Below are 19804 nucleotides of genomic sequence, written 5' to 3'. Positions count from 1 at the left end.
TCAGTCAGTCCTTGAATTTTTCCTTTGAGCATTCTCTAAGATCACTAACACATATTTATTTATCCGAACCGATGTCAACAATTCCTTTTGGCTACCAAATAAATTGTTTCAGCCATGGTTATTTTACATGAACTTTGGCCCTATCAAACTTTTACTTATATCAGTTACTTCATCAAATAATAAGACCATAAATGCCATAAAACAAAACACTTGTTGACACTGCATCACGAAAAGTAGAAAGAGAAAACTAATGCAAAGGTAAAATTTAAATTAATTATACATTTATAAAAAGCAATTCCCTTCAGAGCCATATCCTATTTCTTTAGTCACATATTAATCAGTGGCATACACATGTATTTACTGAAAATTCTTTCACAGCTAAAATTCCACCAGGGATGAGGCAGTTAGTTGAAATGACAGTTTTTGTAGATTAAACAACCTAAACAATATTGGAGTACAGTCTTCCTTTGGTCCTGGGGAAAGAATATGTATTCCATCATTCTTCACCAGACCCAGGAAAATGGTGGGCATTTCAAGCCTAGAAGCGCTCCTTTTCCCATCTTAACGAAGCAATAAAAGGGGAACCTTAACAATTTTAACTGCTGACACTTCTGGTCTCCAAATACAAAACCATTTTGGAATTGATGAACCGGAACACATCAAATAATTATGAAATAATTATGCTGGATGAAAACAAGGATTTGTGATTGGTGTTTATTTTTTGAAAAAATAATACATAGTGAAAGTGTACTTGGTAATAATTTAAAAGGTTGTCATAATCCAATGAGAACATTATTTATTCTCGACCAGAATACTATACCAATGTGCATGTAAATATAGCAATACTATCATTGTGGGCAATAATAGACAACAATTAGCAGGTAATTTAGGGTACAATTTAGGGAATGGCGTAGCCAGGATGTAAAATTTTATTGAGCGTTGAAAGTTACAAAATATGTGATTCTTAGAAAGAAAATATTAAATTTCGAAACATGACAGCCTTCCTTATAGTCCTAAATACCTGCCAACACAATTTACATAACTTATCCATCTTTTCTTAATCCTGGTAGCCAGGTAGCCAGCAATAAGATGTTTTCTAGTTCCATTTTTTTTTTCAGAAAAAAATTCATTTTTCAAGGTTTTGTGATACTACGTTGACTACTTATGCTTCCTGATGTAATCCAACCGACACTGCTAAATTTAGGCGAGCAAATTTCAGCATTTTCCAGGTATCCATTTAAACATAGACAATGAATAAGTAAATTAATTTTTAAAATTCGACAGCTCAGCTAATTATAATTCCCAATTCTGGAGGAGATATGGAATCATTTATTAGAGTTTAATTAAACACCTAGATAAAAGTTAACAGTGCCATGATGCCACATACCGCCGCAAAGGTGTGTGGCAGAGGGTGTTAGGTCAACAGCTACGCATGGACAATCCAAACTAAATAAATACAAATATATAAAAGACTAATAAAGCAATTTCATTATTACTTTGAATATTTAGTCACCATTTCCCGGCTAGGAATTAATATTTCCTTGAAAATCAACTGTTTATAAACCGATTCTTAAAAGAGTTTAAAACGCTTTCACTCATTGAAAAATATTCTATACCTACTTGATAATCAAGAATAATATCTGTAGGCACATATCATTAGTGTAAAAAACCATTCCTATCATGGAGTAATTATCTACAGTAGTTTTTCTCACTCAAAATAAGAACCTCACAATTAATACTCAGTAGTAGAGCAGCAGTAAATATAAGCAGTTGTTTTGCAGTGTAAAAATCAGCCTGATTAACAGCACAAACGCTGCTTTGAATAACAAAAGTGGTGCACAATTCTCATAGAATAAATCCTTCAAGTAGATTCTAGTAGAATACAAAACATATTGAAAACATGGTTTAAAAAAATAGCCAGATTACTTTTTAATTAATTTTAAATGAAGAAATGCATTCTTCCTTTGTCATTTTCTCCTTCACTCTCCACTACCTTTCTGGTAAAATAACCTTTACCTTTTCGGTAAAATACCATTAATTCTACCAAAACCCAGGTTCTTATTCAGGATAATTTAAAGGGTTTTCCCATTTACAGTTTTCAAGGATCCCTGGTGACCCACCATGCAAACCTGGAGTACCAGAATTGATATATCGAAGCACTTCAATTCTACCACTCACACATAGCCAAAATGAAACAGCATATATTAATTATATGATTCAAAAAAATTACATTCCTCACAACCTTTTTCAGGAACTCTGAAATTTAATTTAACATTTCAACTTTAACCAGCATTTCTAGGTTAATAAATGTACGATGACACCATATTAAATATTTGATTAATCTCAGGTGAAATTTATTGAAGGTCTGATTTTACGCTAAGTATGTATAAAAATTACAAATTTTACACCCAAACATACACACCTACAAGAAATGAGTAGGCCCCAGTAAAATGTTAAATATCATTTAAGTTCACTTACAAGTCTATGATAAATTACAGGTTAGCACAAACTAAAACTGCATTGAAAATATTTCAAAATTAATGCAGGAGTGCAAGTGCAACTGTGAGCGATACATATATCACCAATACAAAATGGCATGACAGTGAAATATCTTCTCTATTTGTGTTATAAAAAGCACACATTCCTTTTTAATTATCAATAGGTCCTTTGCCACCTATTTTCAGTTTGTACGATATCTACACATGGCATCAAACCTTTTGAAACACAATCACTCTGTTGCATCATCACGAGAGACAGAGAAGGGCTCAGAAAGCTCTTCTGCTCCACAATCCACTATCACAACATCCTTCTCTGGACGATCACGGCTATCGGTGGTTGTTTTCTCCATTTTCCTTACCACATCCTGCGGAAAAAGACAAATTCATTGCAAATAAGCTTATCCAGGTCAAAATTTCAAATATTACTTCCCACAAGACTTTCATAAATGGCAACATTATTAGTGAATTCTGATAATGCTGTGAATTGATCACAAAAACAAGGTTCTCCAAAATCTTTCCAGGATAATTTTGTCATGTAGTAAAATTAATCATCATAAAAAATGGGGATGGATGATCACCTGAAATATTGATTATTTCAGCCTAATTTAAGATGAAAACTGTTATAAATGATTCTTTTGATAAAATTTTTTCTTACCCCTATCAACCAAAGTTTTCCTAAGGATGGAATTACATTAGGAGATACTTGCAATGGACTAGGATAAATGGAGACTCTTCTTGTATGTTTGTACATTCCACATGATAGGGTGCTACCATAATGGAAAGTCACTTTCTTTATCTTTAAGTCTTTATCACTTAAAATGACTTTTTTAGAGATTCTTATCCTGACTCCAGCTGTTTAGGAAAGTGATTGGATTCTCTCTGATAGAGTTTCACAACTTTTAGAAATGTTTAGGGGATTTACCCAATATTAACAAACATTTTTATTGGTCCTAGGATATGTGGTTAACACCCATAGAACAGGACATACACAAGCCACACAAGAGGCAGGAGGAGTTACATTGAATGTCTAAGCATATTTTCGTGCAATTGCTACAGCACAATAGAATTTGATTATTATTACCAATCATATGACATGGAAATTCTTAAGAACTGTTATGAAAACTCAAGAGTGAATGACAGGTTTTCCTCTCACTCCCCTCTCCTCAGAGCGGCTAAATGAATGGGCGTTCTGAAGAGTCAACCCCCCGCGATGAGCCACTCTGCCATTTCCCCCTTCCCGCCCTTGCCTTGACCCTAAATTACAAATCCGTGGCCATGGATGGTATTCTACCCTTCCCTTTACATCCAACCCATCCCTCTACCAGTCTCCAACCTACCCCCACAGACATACTACCTTGATCAAAAAGTTCCCGGAATTTATTCAGAAAATTAAAAATACAAGTTTATTCATCTAAATCTATATTGTCCCCTTCAAAGTAATCCCCATCGACTGCAACACACTTATGCCAGCACTTGATCCAATCCTCGAAACATTTTTTATATTCGGTTTTCGGTATGTCCATCAGTGCTTCCTGCGATTTTTCCATTACTTCCTCTCGGCTGCTAAAACGCGTTCCCCGTAATGGTTTTTTAACTCGATTGAACAGAAAGAAGTCACAGGGAGCCAAATCAGGTGAATTCGGTGGCTGTTGGATGGTATTTGTTGCATTTTTCGTCAAAAAATTACGAATAATGATAGCACTGTGGGACGGTGCGTTATCATGGTGCAAAATCCACGAGTTTTCTGCCCACATTTCTGGTCTCTTTCGGCGAATTGCTTCACGCAAACGTCTCATAACGCCCAAATAATACTCTTTGTTTACTGTCTGGCCTTCTGGCAAAAATTCATGATGCACTACACCGTTGTAATCCATGAAAACCGTCAGCATTGCCTTCTTTTTTGACTGAAAACGACGTGGTTTTTTTGGTCTCGGCTCATTTGGTGAACGCCATTCACTTGCCTGATGTCTGGATTGCGTGTCGTACTCATAAACCCACGTCTCGTTTCCAGTAATGATCCTTTTGATGAATGTGGGATCGGATTCAGCCTCGCAAATCATGTCTTTTGCGACGTCAACACGGTCTCTTTTTTGCATGAAATTGAGGTCTTTTGGCACCAACTTTGCTGCTACACGACGGAAACCCAAATCATTAACCACAATGTCTTGGGCGGATCCATAGGCAATGTTCAAGTCCTCCGCTATTTCTCTGATTGTTAATTTGCGGTTGTTGACCAACATTTCTTTTACTTTATCAATTTTTTCACCGACTTTCGATGTCGATGGTCTGCCACTGCGTTCATCATCTTCGATTGACCACTTCTGAACCGCTCGTGCCACTGGTAAACGACCGTTTTTTTTAGAGAATCGTTGCCGAAACACTTTTCCAACATTTCCAACGTCCGTGCGCCACTAAATCTGTTTTTTACGCAAAATTTAATACAAGTTCGTTGTTGCAAATTTAAATCTATTTCTGCAATTGTAAAAAATCGCCAACACACACAGAGATAGATGTACTCTTGGCTACGTAACTTTTGCAAATGTCAAGTTATGACACTAAGATTTAAAGGGAATATCAACAACAGATGTACCAATTTAACAAAAAAAAACAGAACTCAAATCGGAACGATGGGAGCGCCACACGGTGGTTATTCCGGGAACTTTTTGATCAAGGTAGTATATCTATATAAACCTGTTGAAATTTTACTTCTTTGCCCGAAGTTGCTGCACCAAAGTGAAACCTAGGCCACAAGAAACTTATTTTTCAAGTGGAGTTACAAAGTTTTGTCTTAAAATTATTCATTATGGCTAACTAATTGTTAATCATCCACAATAGCTAACCAAGTTGAATTGTTCTCCACCTATTTTCAATGTCTCTTACCATGAATACTATCTCCTCTGTATGTTAAAAAGAACAAGTGATAATTGATATCCCTATCCTATTCTCCTGCCACTATCTGCATCTGTTCAGTCTGAGACATGTACACATACTGAATAAAATATCTATCCCCCTGGACTACACCTATTTTCTGCAACATCATCATTAACAATCTGTCAAATGCCTTCTCAAAATCCGGGAAGAGCACAAGTATATCCTGGTCATATGTTTATACTCCGTTCTACTGATGACCTCATTTCTGAACCCAAGCTGAACACCTCAAAGTATTCAAATGTTATCTTCTCAATTTTTTTGTTTAGGATCCTAAATAGAACTATAATCAAAAATCAAACATAGACTTTGCATAATGCTATCTTTTCTTTTTTTTTGGGTGGTATAAATACTGGTCAAACTAAGGCTTCTAGCCAAATCCCTCTCCAAAAAATTCTGTGAATGAACTGATGAAAAATCTTCCTCCTTTTCCCAAATTCTTGAGTAGTTCTTCAGGGATGCATCTATTCCCACAGCATGCAAGTATTTAATTTCTTTTAACATCTTTTCTATCTCAAAGTCAAAATTTTGGGTCCTAAGCTATCATTATCAACATCACATTCCCTTTGCATATTATCTTATCAAATAGTACACCTAGGAGTATATATGCTTTCCATCTTGTCAGAATGTTACCACTTACATCCTTAACTGTGTAAACAACACATCCTATTTTACATCCCGAGTCCATCACCTTCCTGTCAAGTGCATTTCACTGTCTCTGTCATCTCTGTCTACATATCCTCGCACTGCTCTTTCCCCCATATTAGTCTCTTGCCTTATATTAACTAGCTCTTTGTACTTTCTTCTCCCTAATTGTGTTCACATTCTTCAATATCCTTCTTTCATCCATTTTCCTAATCATATCTTCTGTAATCCATGGCTTCCTTAACCTTTTTCTATTTGCTATTCCTACTTCATTCATGGACTTTTTAATTCCTTACTTGAGATATTCCTATCTTTCTTCTATTGTACCATCCCTTTATCCTCGCCAAGATTCTCATCAACTGCTTTCTGGTAATCCTGCATCACCCCACTTTGAATTTCATTATGAACCTTACCTCCTTAATTCTCTTTAATTTAAAATAAATGATACAGTGATCTGAATCTGCATATGCTCCTGGGTACTTTGTGAGATGATCTGGCTATGCTGAATCTGCAGCTAACCATGATATAATTAAACTAATATCTCCCTGCATTTTCCTGTGACTTCCATGAATACCTACAGTGGTTTTCAAACCAGTATTAATTATAACTAAGCTATAATGCCAACTGCAGAACTTTCTAGTTTTCTCCCCATGGTCGTATCTAATAAACCTTACTCTCCTTAACTCTCATTTCTCCCTTTGCCTTCCATCACATTTAAATCCCTATCACAATGTTTGTTTTAAAGTGTTTGCTTTAAGGTACACTTGTCATTAATTCATCTAACCAATAGTATACACTTACTAGTACTTAATCCATATGACTGCTTTTGCATGTACACCTGAATTAACATTTGGTTGATCTGGTCTGCTCTTATTTCTACCAATGATATTGTTAATCACCTGTTCCATGTTCAATGCACCTAGTACCTCTCATAACTCTGCTATATATATAACTTTGTCACACGAACTCCAATAATCAACGATATGCTTATACCTAACATGTTTACAGCTCTGCTTTCTTCTCGCTTGATATTTTCCAACTTCCCTGTCCACAGTATCATCTAAACATTCCTATTTTCACAGTGATATTCCTCTTCTCTCCTCTTTACTAATGACATTTTCTCAGGGGTAAAAGAATAATGACCACAGAGGCCCTCCCTCATCTGCTACTGGGCGGAACACTCAACCCTTGAGGGATGAGTTCCTAGTTGTTACATCTCATATTCTTATTTAGTTCCATTATTATTTCTTGATGCAATAATTGCAATACTTACACAATTTCAATCTTACATTTCAATTACAATTGCCTTAACAATAAAATCAAAATTATTGTAACCCTACACACACAATATATGAATGTAACTGACTGAGGACCACCGAATAAAAAAACTGGCGAGTCGAAAAGTAGTAATCAGGAATAATGTTTCTATCCCCATCAATTCTCAGGTACACTACCCAATTATGATTTCACATTAAAATTAAATGTATATAACATTTCCTATAGAGAGTCACATTGGTCATGGCGAAACCTCGTACAAAAGTTGGTAAAATTTGGAAGAGTTGCCTTCAAGCCAAAAATCCCAACAATAAGACCGCCGTATCTTCTTGCCCACGGCATATAATCAGGGGCATACCATTGTTCAGACGCACCGATTCAAAATGTAGAACGCATAAGTGTCCTACAATGAGTTATTAAGTTTTGAGAGTCCTTCTTCCTAGATTGAAATACTTCCAGCCATAAGAGCAGCTAAACTTACATTCCTTTATCAAACTATAGGGTCATTCGGTTACCCTCTTTATTTCGAACAGTTTTGAATTATTAGGAATGTCTCAAAGCACTGACGCAAGTTCAGGACATAAAATAATTGTTTACTGCAGACGGTAAAAAGGATAAAGCTCTTCGCATTCAAATAATGATTTTCTAGCTTGCATCTTGGAGACGGACATAGCAACAGTAATTAAACCCTTTAAATCTTATAAGACTTACCATTCCCTTTATAACTTTCCCGAAGACAACGTGTCGTCCATCAAGCCATGGGGTTTGTTTAGATGTAATAAAAAATTGAGATCCGTTGGTATCTTTCCCAGCATTTGCCATTGAAAGCCATCCGGCACCATAATGCTTCAGCTTGAAATTTTCGTCTGCAAATCGCGTTCCATAAATACTCTTGCCTGAAATTTCAGTCCAAAGGATTCGTGAATGTACTGCACTCACTTACCAATATTAATAATCGAAAACTAATATAATTACCCCCGGTTCCATCTCCTTTGGTAAAGTCTCCTCCTTGTATCATAAAATCCTTAATAATTCTATGAAATTTGCTGCCTTTATAGCCTTCACCCTCAGGTTTCTTAGCCAGCTCAATGAAGTTCTTAACAGTTTTTGGAACTGTTTTACCGAAGAGTCCGATTTCTATTCTTCCAATATCGTCATCACCAATTTTCAAATCGAACCAAACCTAAATAAAACATGAAAATTTATTTGGGTCGTATAGAAAAATTCTGAAGATAATTAAGTTACCTTCAGAGATGAAATATTTACCTTATCTGTAACTTTCGGGCCTTTTTTCGCTTTGTCTTCAGAACTAACAAATACAAACCCCACAATAAACAGTAACACTACAGATGACAAAATAAAACAAAGTGGAGATTTTGCCATCTTTTTCAGCTTTTGAACTAAGTTGCTAAGTACTAAAACCTCACGCATAAATAAGCATACGTCTACTGCTAGACCGGCCCTTACGTTTATATATTCGCGTTCTCATCCTTACGCTGGCATAAAAAGCCATGCGTGTTATTCTCTGATTGGTTGAATCGCAGGAACAATATGCAATCGCATTTGTCGTACCTATCGCACCACTGTTACCAACACGATAAAATATGAAACTCTTCCAAGACGGTAAATGCGTGACTGGTCAAGAGCACCTATCCGCCCTTTCTTTTAATTGTTCTGAATGACCGCGATGTTGTTCAAAGGACTAGATGACGAATAACATCACATAAGAATTTTCTGTATTGCACGCACAGCAAGTGCTAAAAATTATCTTATTGATTGAGTGACATGTACTCCATATTCCAATAAATTTTTGTGGATTGGAGAAGAGGACATAGTCTAATTATTTCAACTAGATAGTGTTTTACAAAGGCATTCAGATTTGTGATTTGAAATCACAACAATTAGCTCTCCTCGCCTCTTCTCCAGGCGATTAGGCCTTCGCGCCACCATAGTTCTGAGACTACAAGTAGTCTACTGTGCTAATACACAGTAATTTTATCGCCAACCTAAACTACAAAAATACTTCCTTTAATTGTTGTTGGTAGAGCAGTGCTAAATTCCAACAATACGATATAGTTGCATGTTGGCATTGGCCCCGGCTCTTTCCCATTTTATGGAAAAGTCTCAATGACTTTTACGCTCTTCGTCATGCTTCTGCGAAACCAGCAGAAGCAAAAAATCGTTAATGCACAGTTTACCATACCGTAGCCTAGTAGGCTGCTGAAAAAGTGCAACGGAACGGTCTACTGTTTTGTATATTAAAAATATTATACGCCCAATAGTATTAGCCGATACCTGTGTTGCCTTCTTCAACTGTCAATATATACCTTCCTTTTTCATAAGTACATGCTGGACAATAAAAGTCAGGCTCCACGACAGCGTGGACAGAGCTTCACTATGTTCCCTACCAAGAGCATGAATTCGTACGTGCACATATATGTTCGGGGCAGGAGGTATTAAGAAATCTTTACTTTCCCGCAGCATTCGGATAAATCAACGTTCAAAATACCTATATATCCGAGTGTAGTATAGCTATAGTAGGCTAAAGGCTGTGCTATTAGGTGCCCCCACATTAAAACGAATCACCAATTTCAACTCTTGTACAATATTTGGATGATTATTTTAGTCATTATGCCGGGGAACGTGAAGTATTCTTACAATTCTGCTAAGAGGAATCACGTACTCTTTCATTCTTTTTGCTGCCACTTGATGCATTAAAAGACGTTAATTTTACATTAATGATTTATAGAATTCACGATTCATCTGGTTGGTGTCACTCGTTTGATTGTTTCGAATATCAGGTGGCTGCAATGAATTCATTAAATCTGCGTTTCCGACCGCAAGATATGTATTCCGACCAATTCGACCACTACCACCAAAATGTATCCACCTGTCGGTGGATTCCGACTTCATTTGCGTTTTGCAATTGTTTTTCACACCGGCCAGCTGTATTGAGAAGTAAACAAATCAACCATCTACTCATTAAAATATCTATCGCATACAAATACTCGTACAACTATTACCCCTTCCTGAAAGATGAATGGGTTGTGTCGTTCTCTTAGATTAGTATGCACAATACGGAGTTTGGGTAAATAACTCGCGGTGACCGTTTTTTCTTTTCCGAAATTTGTTAACAACTTTTGTAACAGAATTATATTTTCAGGGAAGAGATCTTTTTTATCGGAAGCTTACAGATGTCAAGAAGCATGGGCGCAGCGATTAAATACACCCATACTGAAGAAAATCAACATAGGTACCAAAAGATTAAATTAAGTGAGCAGTGTGTGCTTTCCTTTCGTGATACCTGTTGTTCCATTTATTACAGATGAAATGTATCGTGAATTGGACCAGACCTTAGAATCGAAGGGGAAGGCGAGCGCCATCGATATAGACTTAGTAAGAAAATATTTGATAATATAATTAAAGTAATGTTTGTGTTGAAAAGGTAACAAACTTTATTTTTCTTTAGTTTTCGAACAGTGTAGCCGATGAAAGTTATGCAGATGAATTAGAAGATATTATTCATCGGTTTCGCTTGACTCCTAGTACCACCGACTTATTACCCTCCACTCCACACGCCGTCATTCGGTCGTTTATTGATATGGGAAACTTTGAAGCATTGATGAGAATTCTTAACGATCGACTTAACTATGGCATATTCCCAGATTATTACTGCTCCAATCTCTTATTGGATACGCTGTTAAAAATGGGGCAATTCAGAGGTGGGTTTTGTTGCATAATGGAATAGCAAAACTGTATTATGAGATTTACCATCGATAAATAATTTTCATCCAGATGCTGCTCGAATTGCAACATTTCAAATGCTCCAGGAAGACTGGAACCATCCAATCACGTCGTGTTTTGGTTTATATGCATGCCATATGTATTTGAAAAACAAAGAAAACGAGCTATGGGAACCTGAAATTAAAGATGAACCAGAAGAGGAGGTAAGATTAGTTTGTGACATAAACATTGAGAACCACTACGTCTTCTGATAAATATTTACAGATCTCTTTGTTCCAGTTTAGCTGGTTAATGTTAATAAATCTATTGCAATAATTGCCTTCGTTGGCATAACACATTGTGACATATTTTTTTAAACAAATTTGTGAGTTTTTGAAGTACTGTGAATTATCTTATAATTTAAAGGAATGGGTCCTATGGTATCTATCAATGCGATTGTTTACTTTTCTGACGTTTATTGCCTAATTACTTTCATCGTATTACAGCTAATTCTTGAAACACTCGTAGACAGTAAATAAGCGTAACTACAATATTTACTGCTCCATTTGCTTTCTTCATTTTTTGTTTATCCCTAGTGAGTGCAGACCAGTTAAAATTGAAAGTTTCGTAATTTGCCTTTCTCTATTAGGCATTGTGCATAATAAAATCTCCACTATGCTCAATTTTTAATTTTTTCAAAATAACCTTAACCATATCCAAAGTGTAGATCACATTGAGAAGATAATTCAGATAAAGTCATATGGATAATTAATTGATTAATTTGAATGATAAATGTTCAGCCTTTATGCTAAAATCATGTCAGGAGTGTGAACTGCAGTGTTATACCTTGGTGGATTAGAAAATAAAGTCAACATGAAGGTTGATTTGATTGGTGAGTGTAGTGCTCACCTATTAACAGCCCTATGCATGAGTGATATTCACACTTCAGGGTAGAAAGTGGACCAGTTCCTCATTCCCAGTGACATCTGTAGTTCCACAGGAGGATCTGGTTCCCGAAAAATCACATTACCCAAGCTAAAGCTGAGGGTGGCCAGAGGCATCCCCCAAAATCAAGCCGAGGCCCTCTCCTCTACCCATTCCATCACTTTTTCTTGATGGATAAGCACATTGAAAGCTGTGCACTCAAGGATGAATCCATTTGGTCTTTTTAAAAACCAACCCTCTGAGAATTCACCAGTGGGACTCCTGGGTAATGATTCTTCCCACTCCTCCCCCAGAACCTTTTTGCACTCCTACCAATCTTCCCACCTTCTAATAGCCGGCCAACTTAATCATATGCAAGGCATTTTCTAAATCTGTTACTTAATAACAATGTCAAAGTTTAGAAAAACTTCAGAAAAAGTTGGAAGTGGAATAATCAGTTAATCTTCATTAAAACTGTATGACATAGTAGAATATTTTACCAGCATTTATTGAGTGGCTGTTAGTTAGGTACCTTAAAACTAGAAAAGAAAAATATTTTCAGGGAAAGTAATAATGTGCCCATGAAAAGGTACACCATACACTGCATGTACTTGTATGCCTTGAATAGGGAAAATATTTGTCCTATATGTGTCACCTTTAATGTATACGTTTTCGATATATGTTACATATTTCAACTTCAAAATGTTGGTGACATATATTTTGTATGTTTAGGACATGTATGGCCAATATATTGATGCATATATGGAAGACATTTGCCAAATACATGGTACACTATTTTACTAGTGGTAATATTTCCATAGGCTACTTAATTACAGCACAGAAATTGTTATGTAGGCAACAATTATCATAGTTTAAAAAGTACCACAAATTATGAATGGTACAAGTAACATGCCTCAAAGCTAGGTACAGTTGAACCTTGCACAACAACTGTAATTGATTCTGGAATCTTTCTCGTAAAGGGGGACACTTGGTTTGTGAAAAAATGTTTGCCATATGAATGAATGTAAAATAAAATTGCATTCCATAATGAAAAAAATGTGCAAGTTTCATAAAGAAAATTATTTATAAATGTACATTGTTTAGGATTGTGGATTATCTCTCATTTTATTGTGGAATTAATCTACATGGAATGCAAATTTGATTTGTAGAAAGCAATAAAGAATCAAAATAATTATTTTATTGTTTATGATAAATTCCCAATTCTTTTTTAGTAGAAACATGTCTGGAGACATTTGTTTTTGCCAAAGCTTCAAACTTTTGTGGAAATGCGACACAACATTATCATTAAATAAACTTGTAGTGAGCATAGCCAATGGCTTATTAAGGTGATGCTCCCCGACATACAATGAAATAGTTTCCCATGACCTCCTAAGCACATTTAGCCTGCTCTTCTAGAATTTACGCTTCTTAAAGGCTCATGGAGTTTCTGAACACTTAATAAACAATGGTTTTATTTTAAATCACCACTTGCCTTGGTGCAAAATAGCAATGTGAGGTCTTTCTTTGGTTTTTGGCAATGGATTCTCCTCTGCTGTTAAATAGGTTAGCTTCAACATCTTTTTCTAGAGGAGGCCTTTCTCATCAAAATTAAATACCCATTGTGGCAGGTTTTTAACTGTAATGAGCTTCTTGAAGTCACCATTGAAGTTATCTATTGCCTTTGAGTCAGAGCTTGCTACTTCAGCATGCCTCACCTTGATTTGAATGCCAATTCTTCTCTTTAAATTCTTGAAACACCTACAGTATCCCTTGAATACTTCCTCTTCGGCCATCGATGATCCTGTTATCTACTTCACGAAGTTAGCAAAAATCACTTTTGCCATCTCATAAATGATGTTCTCGTAAATAGTTATTGCTTTTCAATGATTTTACTTTTAATTGCTATGGTTATTATTATTAACTATATAATTCTCTTATGACTGTCTTCTTGCAGATTTTTCTTCAGGGTCATTTTTTAAGCTATGCAAAAAATATTATTATACTTGGCATAGAAAATCACAAATAATGTTTAAACCCAAGTTGATAAAAAATGTGTTATCACAAGTGACACTAAGATGCTAGTGTAATGAGTGCTAAACTCAAACCAAAGCAACAGGTATAAAATAACTCCAAGAATCCCTCTTCCTATCACTAGTCATGCAAAAAGTTGCTATTTGAGCTAGTCACTTTTTTATGATTATTTTACTCATCATGCCAATTATTTGCTATGGAAGGTGCTCATTAAGAGAGGATTCACTTTATTCTCTTGGTATATCCACCTAGGTATAATATGTACAAATATCATTGTATGGTGTGAATATAATTCAGGGTGTGGCAACATAACTTCCTTTTTTCAAATGCGAAACGCTTCCAAAAAAGGAAGTTATGTTGCCGCACCCTGTAGATGCAGTCATCATTCTAATTATGTTAACATTGGGTACAGATATTGGGTAAAAATTACTTTGCATTCATTTTTACTAATATCTTTTTATTATACCACCACTCTTTGTCTATTAAGTGAATGAATTGGCAGAGTTGGGGTGTAGCATAGGGTTAGGTGGGGGGAGGGTTAGCCAGGCAAGAAATGTTGTTCCTTTGCTTAGCTTTAGCTGATAACTTCAGGGTGTTGAATTATCACCCTGGGATTTTTCTTCTTAAAACTTCTCCCCTAATTCCCTGTTTAAATTAGGTGTGCCTTGTTTTGTTAATTTTGGCAACCTCCCAGAACCACTGGTTTTCCTGTAAATTGACCACTTGGAACTTCCAGCACCAGTCACTTATGCCACCCGTGAATGACCTCTCCAACCGGTTCCCTCCCTCTACCCATCCACTCTTATCCTGTCTCCGAACATATGCAAATAAGATACAACTGAGCAATTAATAGAATATGATGTAAAAACATAGAAGGAACTAGTGGTGGAAAAATCATATGGTGGCTAACTTCATAATTTCCCCTACCTTACACCTTAAATTCTTGAAATAAAATCCCAATTCTTACTTTACCAATGTGTATTTGATTGGACCTGAGAACTCCCTCCGAGTTGAGTTTGAACTCTGACAACTTTTACAGGATTCTCAATATCTCTTTGTGGTCAGACGTCTGCATTTGCTTGGGGGCATTGGTATTTAATCCATTAAAAGGATGGAAAGAATGTAAAACCCAAAGCCGTACACTTAAGGGCACTTATAGGGGGAATATAGAAGGGGGTGGGAAAGTTATTGTTTGGCGGGAAGTACCCCAGTTTTAGTTTAGTCAAACTAAACTGAAACACCTATTTGTTAATCCAAAAGATCCTATTGAGACCCTAGACAAATCTGGAATTTACAAAATCTCCTGCCCACATTGTGACCTTTCTTACATCGGGCAAACTCGCAGAAATATTCGCACACGCTTTAAAGAACACGCTGCATGTTACAGACTGGGAAATTTCAACAAATCATCCGTCGCCCAACACATACACGAAAACTCACACAACATCACAATTGAAGACCTACAGCTATTGAAACATGTGCCTAATCACCTACTCGACCATTACGAAAGTCTGTACATTAACAAAACAAAAGAAAAACTCATGAACAGTGACAAAGGCCCAATATCGTCATCCTTGTTTTCAATCTCCCTTCCGGAATCATGACCGTCCCTTCCCCAACGGTCAAACGACCACCCCCCCCCCCCCTTCGACCTTCAAATTTCCCAAGAATTGTACCTTCTCCTGTTGGCCCCTCGCCCACCCACCCGTGCTTCCCCCCCCCCCCATAACCTTCCCCCGTCCGTTACCATCCCCCCCCTCCCCTACTTAACTGTTACTTACATATTTTGGCTCCGACTAATCATTCTTCTCTGAAGAGGCCTGCTTAGCAGGCGAAACACCTGGTGTCAGGTTTTTCGGCACTTTCCCCTCCAGCACTGTACTTTTGTGTCGTCCGAGTTTGAGTGACGGGTCACTGGCGCCGGGTTTCCAACCCCGTAAACCCTGTGTGTGTGTGTGTTTGTGACTTGCGAAGGTCAATTTGTTTGCAAATACCTGAGCGAGGGAGTAAGTGTTATATAATTTTTATTTTATTTTTTCATTTGTTTGAGTGACGGGTCACTGGCGTCGGGCTTCCCGCCCCGTAAACCCTGCATGTGTGTGTGGTTGCGACTTGTGAAGGTCAATTTGTGGTGCAAATACCTGATCAAGGGAGTAATTGTTTGAACTATTTATTTTATTTTTCATTTGTTTGAGTGACGGGTCACTGGCGTCGGGCTTCCCGCCCCGTAAACCCTGTGTGGGTGTGTGGTTGCGACTTGTGAAGGTCAATTTGGTGTGCAAATACCTGATCAAGGGAGTAATTGGTAGAACTATTTATTTTAATTTTCATTTGTTTGAGTGACGGGTCACTGGCATCCGGCTTCCCGCCAAACAATAACTTTCCCACCCCCTTCTATATTCCCCCTATAAGTGCCCTTAAGTGTACGGCTTTGGGTTTTACATTCTTTCCATGCACTCGGCCGTAGTACGTTCTTTATCTATTTATTACATTAAAAGGATGTTTTGTTACTCTGTACTTCATGACCCATTTCTATGAATTAGATACCTTATGCCTTGTTAATTTTATTCGTTTTTAGGTAAAGGTACGAGTGAAATACATAAGGAATCCATATTTTGATGATCACTTCGATCTGAGGGACACAAATCATCTAATTGGAAAGACGTTTGTCATTCTGAGCAGGGCCCTGCCTGAAAATGACCCTATCAGACTAACTTATGAGCTGGTAGGGTGGTCATTGTATGAGAAGTGGGACAAAGCAAAAGCATTTTTGGAAAAATTTAAGTCATCCAAAGAAGAGTATATACTGTACGAAGGGGTAGGTAATATTCACAGTTCTCTACTTTGCATTGTGATTGAATAATTCATTACTGCAGTTGGAAATGTGTAATATTATTAACTTATTAGTGTTTATTAAGCTTATTATTGAAACCCTAAATTGTTTAGGCCTCAAATGTTCTCAATCAGTAAATATAAACTTTTATTACATTTTCTGCTGGAGGATTTTTAGATTTTTCCTTAAACTAAACATACTGTTGCTGTAAAACAGGCAAGTGTATTGAAATTTACTGTAAGGAGTTCCTCGTGAAATTATTTTATGCACAAGGGTGTTATTCATTTAGCAAATTGCAGTCTTTTTCTTATCTAGTCATGCAATTCTAGGCTAATTGTCATTTAGCACTGGGGTATAGAATTGTCATTTAGCACTGGGGTATAGGTTAATTTTTCCTGTGCATGATTTCAGATTTCTATCAATCCTCTAAGAGTATTAATCATGTGTAATTTAATTGTATGGAAATTCATGCTTCCCATAACAGTATTTGGGCTAAGTTTAACTGAACTCTATTCCATGGAAGGCCTGATTAGCAGAATATATTAGTGTATGTTGTACTGAAGTTTCTTTGGAGCAACTTTATTCATTTGTGTTGAAGTTACTTTGGAACTTTAAATTCCCTATCTATTTATTCCCTTAAGTGCCTTACATGACCCTGCCCACTCCTTGGAGGTGGTACCACTATGCCACTGCCTAAGGTGGTGAATCTTAGCATAACTCTAGATTACCTCAAAATTGAGATGTGCAGAAATGCATTTCTGAGGTCAAAGTTAAAGTTGGTAGTTTTATCTATCAAGATTAGGTAGGTCTTATGAACATTGTGAAGATGTGTTGTCACAACAAGGAAACAATTTAGCCTACTACAGGTAATTTTTCAGCTCTCAAGTCTGCTTAAAGTTCTTTCTAGTGTAATGATAGTACTAAATGCCCTGCACATATCTTGGAAGTCCATGGGGTGGGAAGTAACACAGTGAACCCAGGACATGAGCATGAAACTCTTCCCTCCATTCTCTTCAACTATATTTCATTTGTGTCCTGCCCCTATCATTTATCTAGCTTTCTCCCCTCTGTTAAGGCTTTCAGCATCACATTATACTCCCTGTACCCATCCAACTATTCTCCCTTCTTTGAATTCCCTCAAAACCTCTCCTCTCTTCCACATCTAGAGAGGAAGTCTTCTGAGGATCATTCTTTTAAATCTAACTGACTTTATGAGCTTTATATCCTTTGCAACCCCTTTAAAAACTCTAGCCTTGCCCATGCTCCATCAATTTTTTTGATAAACTGGTTAAAGTTGATGTTTTTATCACATTTCCCAGGAATGCATCACCAATTTGAGTTAAGGATCATTAGGAACACATCATAAACAAGGGAAAAATATCACTTGTATGGCTGTTATGACTATTGATTAATTCTTTTTACAGATCACTTTGATTGAGAAAGCTTTCTCTGAAGGTGAAAGAACCCAGTCCAAGGAACAGGTGCAAGAATTCCTGAGCTCAATTAAAAACTTGCCGAAAGTTCAGTTGCGAGAAGAGCCAAGTCTGTTGTCATTGATGGAAGATCGGTTAAAGCAAGTGATTTCCCAGCAGGAAAAGAATGACATTACTCAGCAGTTGGAACAATATAACATTTGGGGTGAAGAGCGAATGGAAATGCTGAAAAAGCAAGCTGAAATGTATCAAAGAGAGTTTAAACTGAAGAAAATAGAAGAAAAGAAGAAAGAGCTCATTGAAAAAGAAGAAATGTTGTTCTTTTTTGACAAGAAAGATGAGCTTGACATGGTGATAGAAAAGAATGAAGAGATAAAAAGAATCTATGAAAATGAGCAGAAGAAGAAGAAAAAGGTGGAAGAAGCTGATGATGGTTATATTCCACCGGATGTCAAATAGTGACATTTTCTTTGTATTGCATACCTATTAGAATATAAATAAAATGTAAAAAGGCATTATTTTTATTCAATTTTCACAGGGTAAAGACAAGTTTTGAAGGATGACTCAAAATTTCAGCATTGCACTCATTGTTTCCCATACTCTTCATACATTTGGGTGACCATTCGCTCATAATTGCTTAGCCACTTAACCATTGGCCTTGATGCCTCAAGGCGCCTTCTTACATGGCCAATAATGAGTTTAAGCCATGACATTCCTTTCGCAGATTTGTTCGCTATGCAATGTGGGAGATATGAAGCAATCAACACAATCCAATTTTCAGGCACATCTGGAAATAGGTGGACTGCTTTTTGTGCACTTCTCAGACCCTCATTTGCTTTTTCAGATAACAGGTGACTCAGACTCACCAAAGACATAACCTGTAAACAGTATTTAATAATTATCATTATTATTGCAACCAAATTAGAATACTGATGTTCACAAAATAAATTCTATATCATTGATAGTGATTTAGAACAATTCTATGCATAACAAATGCAATATGGAAATTCAATGCACACACTGTAGGTAAGCACTTTGATTAAGCTTAAGAATTGATTGTTATAATTGTGAACTCAAAAATGATTATATTTCCTGAATCTGGCCCTTACACCCTTGAGTACAAAAAGTAACAATTTATGGATAACATTTGAATCTCAGGTTGCAAATGGTGTAGGGAAGTGATAATAGAGAATATTTCAGGGAATTGGGTCAAAGTCAGCTGCTGACAGATAAATTTGGTTTAACTCAGACAGGTCCTGCATGTACTATGTATGCACATATTTTTCCATTAATTATGTAAAATACTGGACCACTTTTCAAAGTGACTTCTAGTTTGGCAGATATAATGAAAAGTTAATACATATATTTTAGCATAATTATAAAACTGCAAATCATTTTAGTAAGTCAATATGATATATATATAGGCACTTACCTTAAAGACACCATAATCTCTGTTTTGTTTACATTTATTCTCATTCCATAGCTATTACAATGATTTTCCAAAACACTCGTAA

General features: G+C 36.4%; 3 protein-coding genes across 3 annotated transcripts in view; 1 reads left to right on the top strand and 2 right to left on the bottom strand.

Annotated features, from left to right (window-relative positions):
- Positions 1–698: 698 nt before the first annotated feature.
- On the bottom strand, positions 699–8863 carry LOC139688117 (peptidyl-prolyl cis-trans isomerase B). The gene is made up of 4 exons (XM_071585548.1): positions 8613–8863; positions 8322–8529; positions 8058–8242; positions 699–2863 (listed from the first exon to the last, which is right to left on the bottom strand). Exons 1-4 carry the CDS (start codon positions 8775–8777, stop codon positions 2729–2731), a joined length of 693 nt encoding a protein of 230 aa, XP_071441649.1. The 5' UTR covers positions 8778–8863; the 3' UTR covers positions 699–2728.
- Positions 8864–10218: 1355 nt separating this feature from the next.
- Positions 10219–18799, top strand: LOC139688031 (small ribosomal subunit protein mS27). Its single transcript, XM_071585438.1, has 7 exons — positions 10219–10434; positions 10510–10599; positions 10672–10742; positions 10816–11068; positions 11142–11293; positions 16603–16842; positions 18282–18799. The coding sequence occupies exons 1-7, from the start codon at positions 10383–10385 to the stop codon at positions 18747–18749; spliced, it is 1326 nt and encodes a 441-aa protein (XP_071441539.1). The 5' UTR covers positions 10219–10382; the 3' UTR covers positions 18750–18799.
- The window catches only part of LOC139688021 (superkiller complex protein 3), a 37243-nt gene continuing 36223 nt past the window's right edge, over positions 18785–19804 (bottom strand). The window contains exon 19 of the mRNA XM_071585427.1: positions 18785–19168. Within this exon, the coding sequence (XP_071441528.1) occupies positions 18875–19168 (294 nt within the window). The 3' untranslated portion in view covers positions 18785–18874. The remainder of the gene's footprint in view (positions 19169–19804) is intronic.

This window comes from Hetaerina americana, unplaced genomic scaffold (genome assembly GCF_022747635.1).
Source record: "Hetaerina americana unplaced genomic scaffold, ioHetAmer1.1.p SCAF_1, whole genome shotgun sequence".
NCBI classification, from domain to species: Eukaryota; Metazoa; Arthropoda; class Insecta; order Odonata; family Calopterygidae; genus Hetaerina; species Hetaerina americana.
This window is presented reverse-complemented; position numbering and strand designations above follow the sequence as displayed.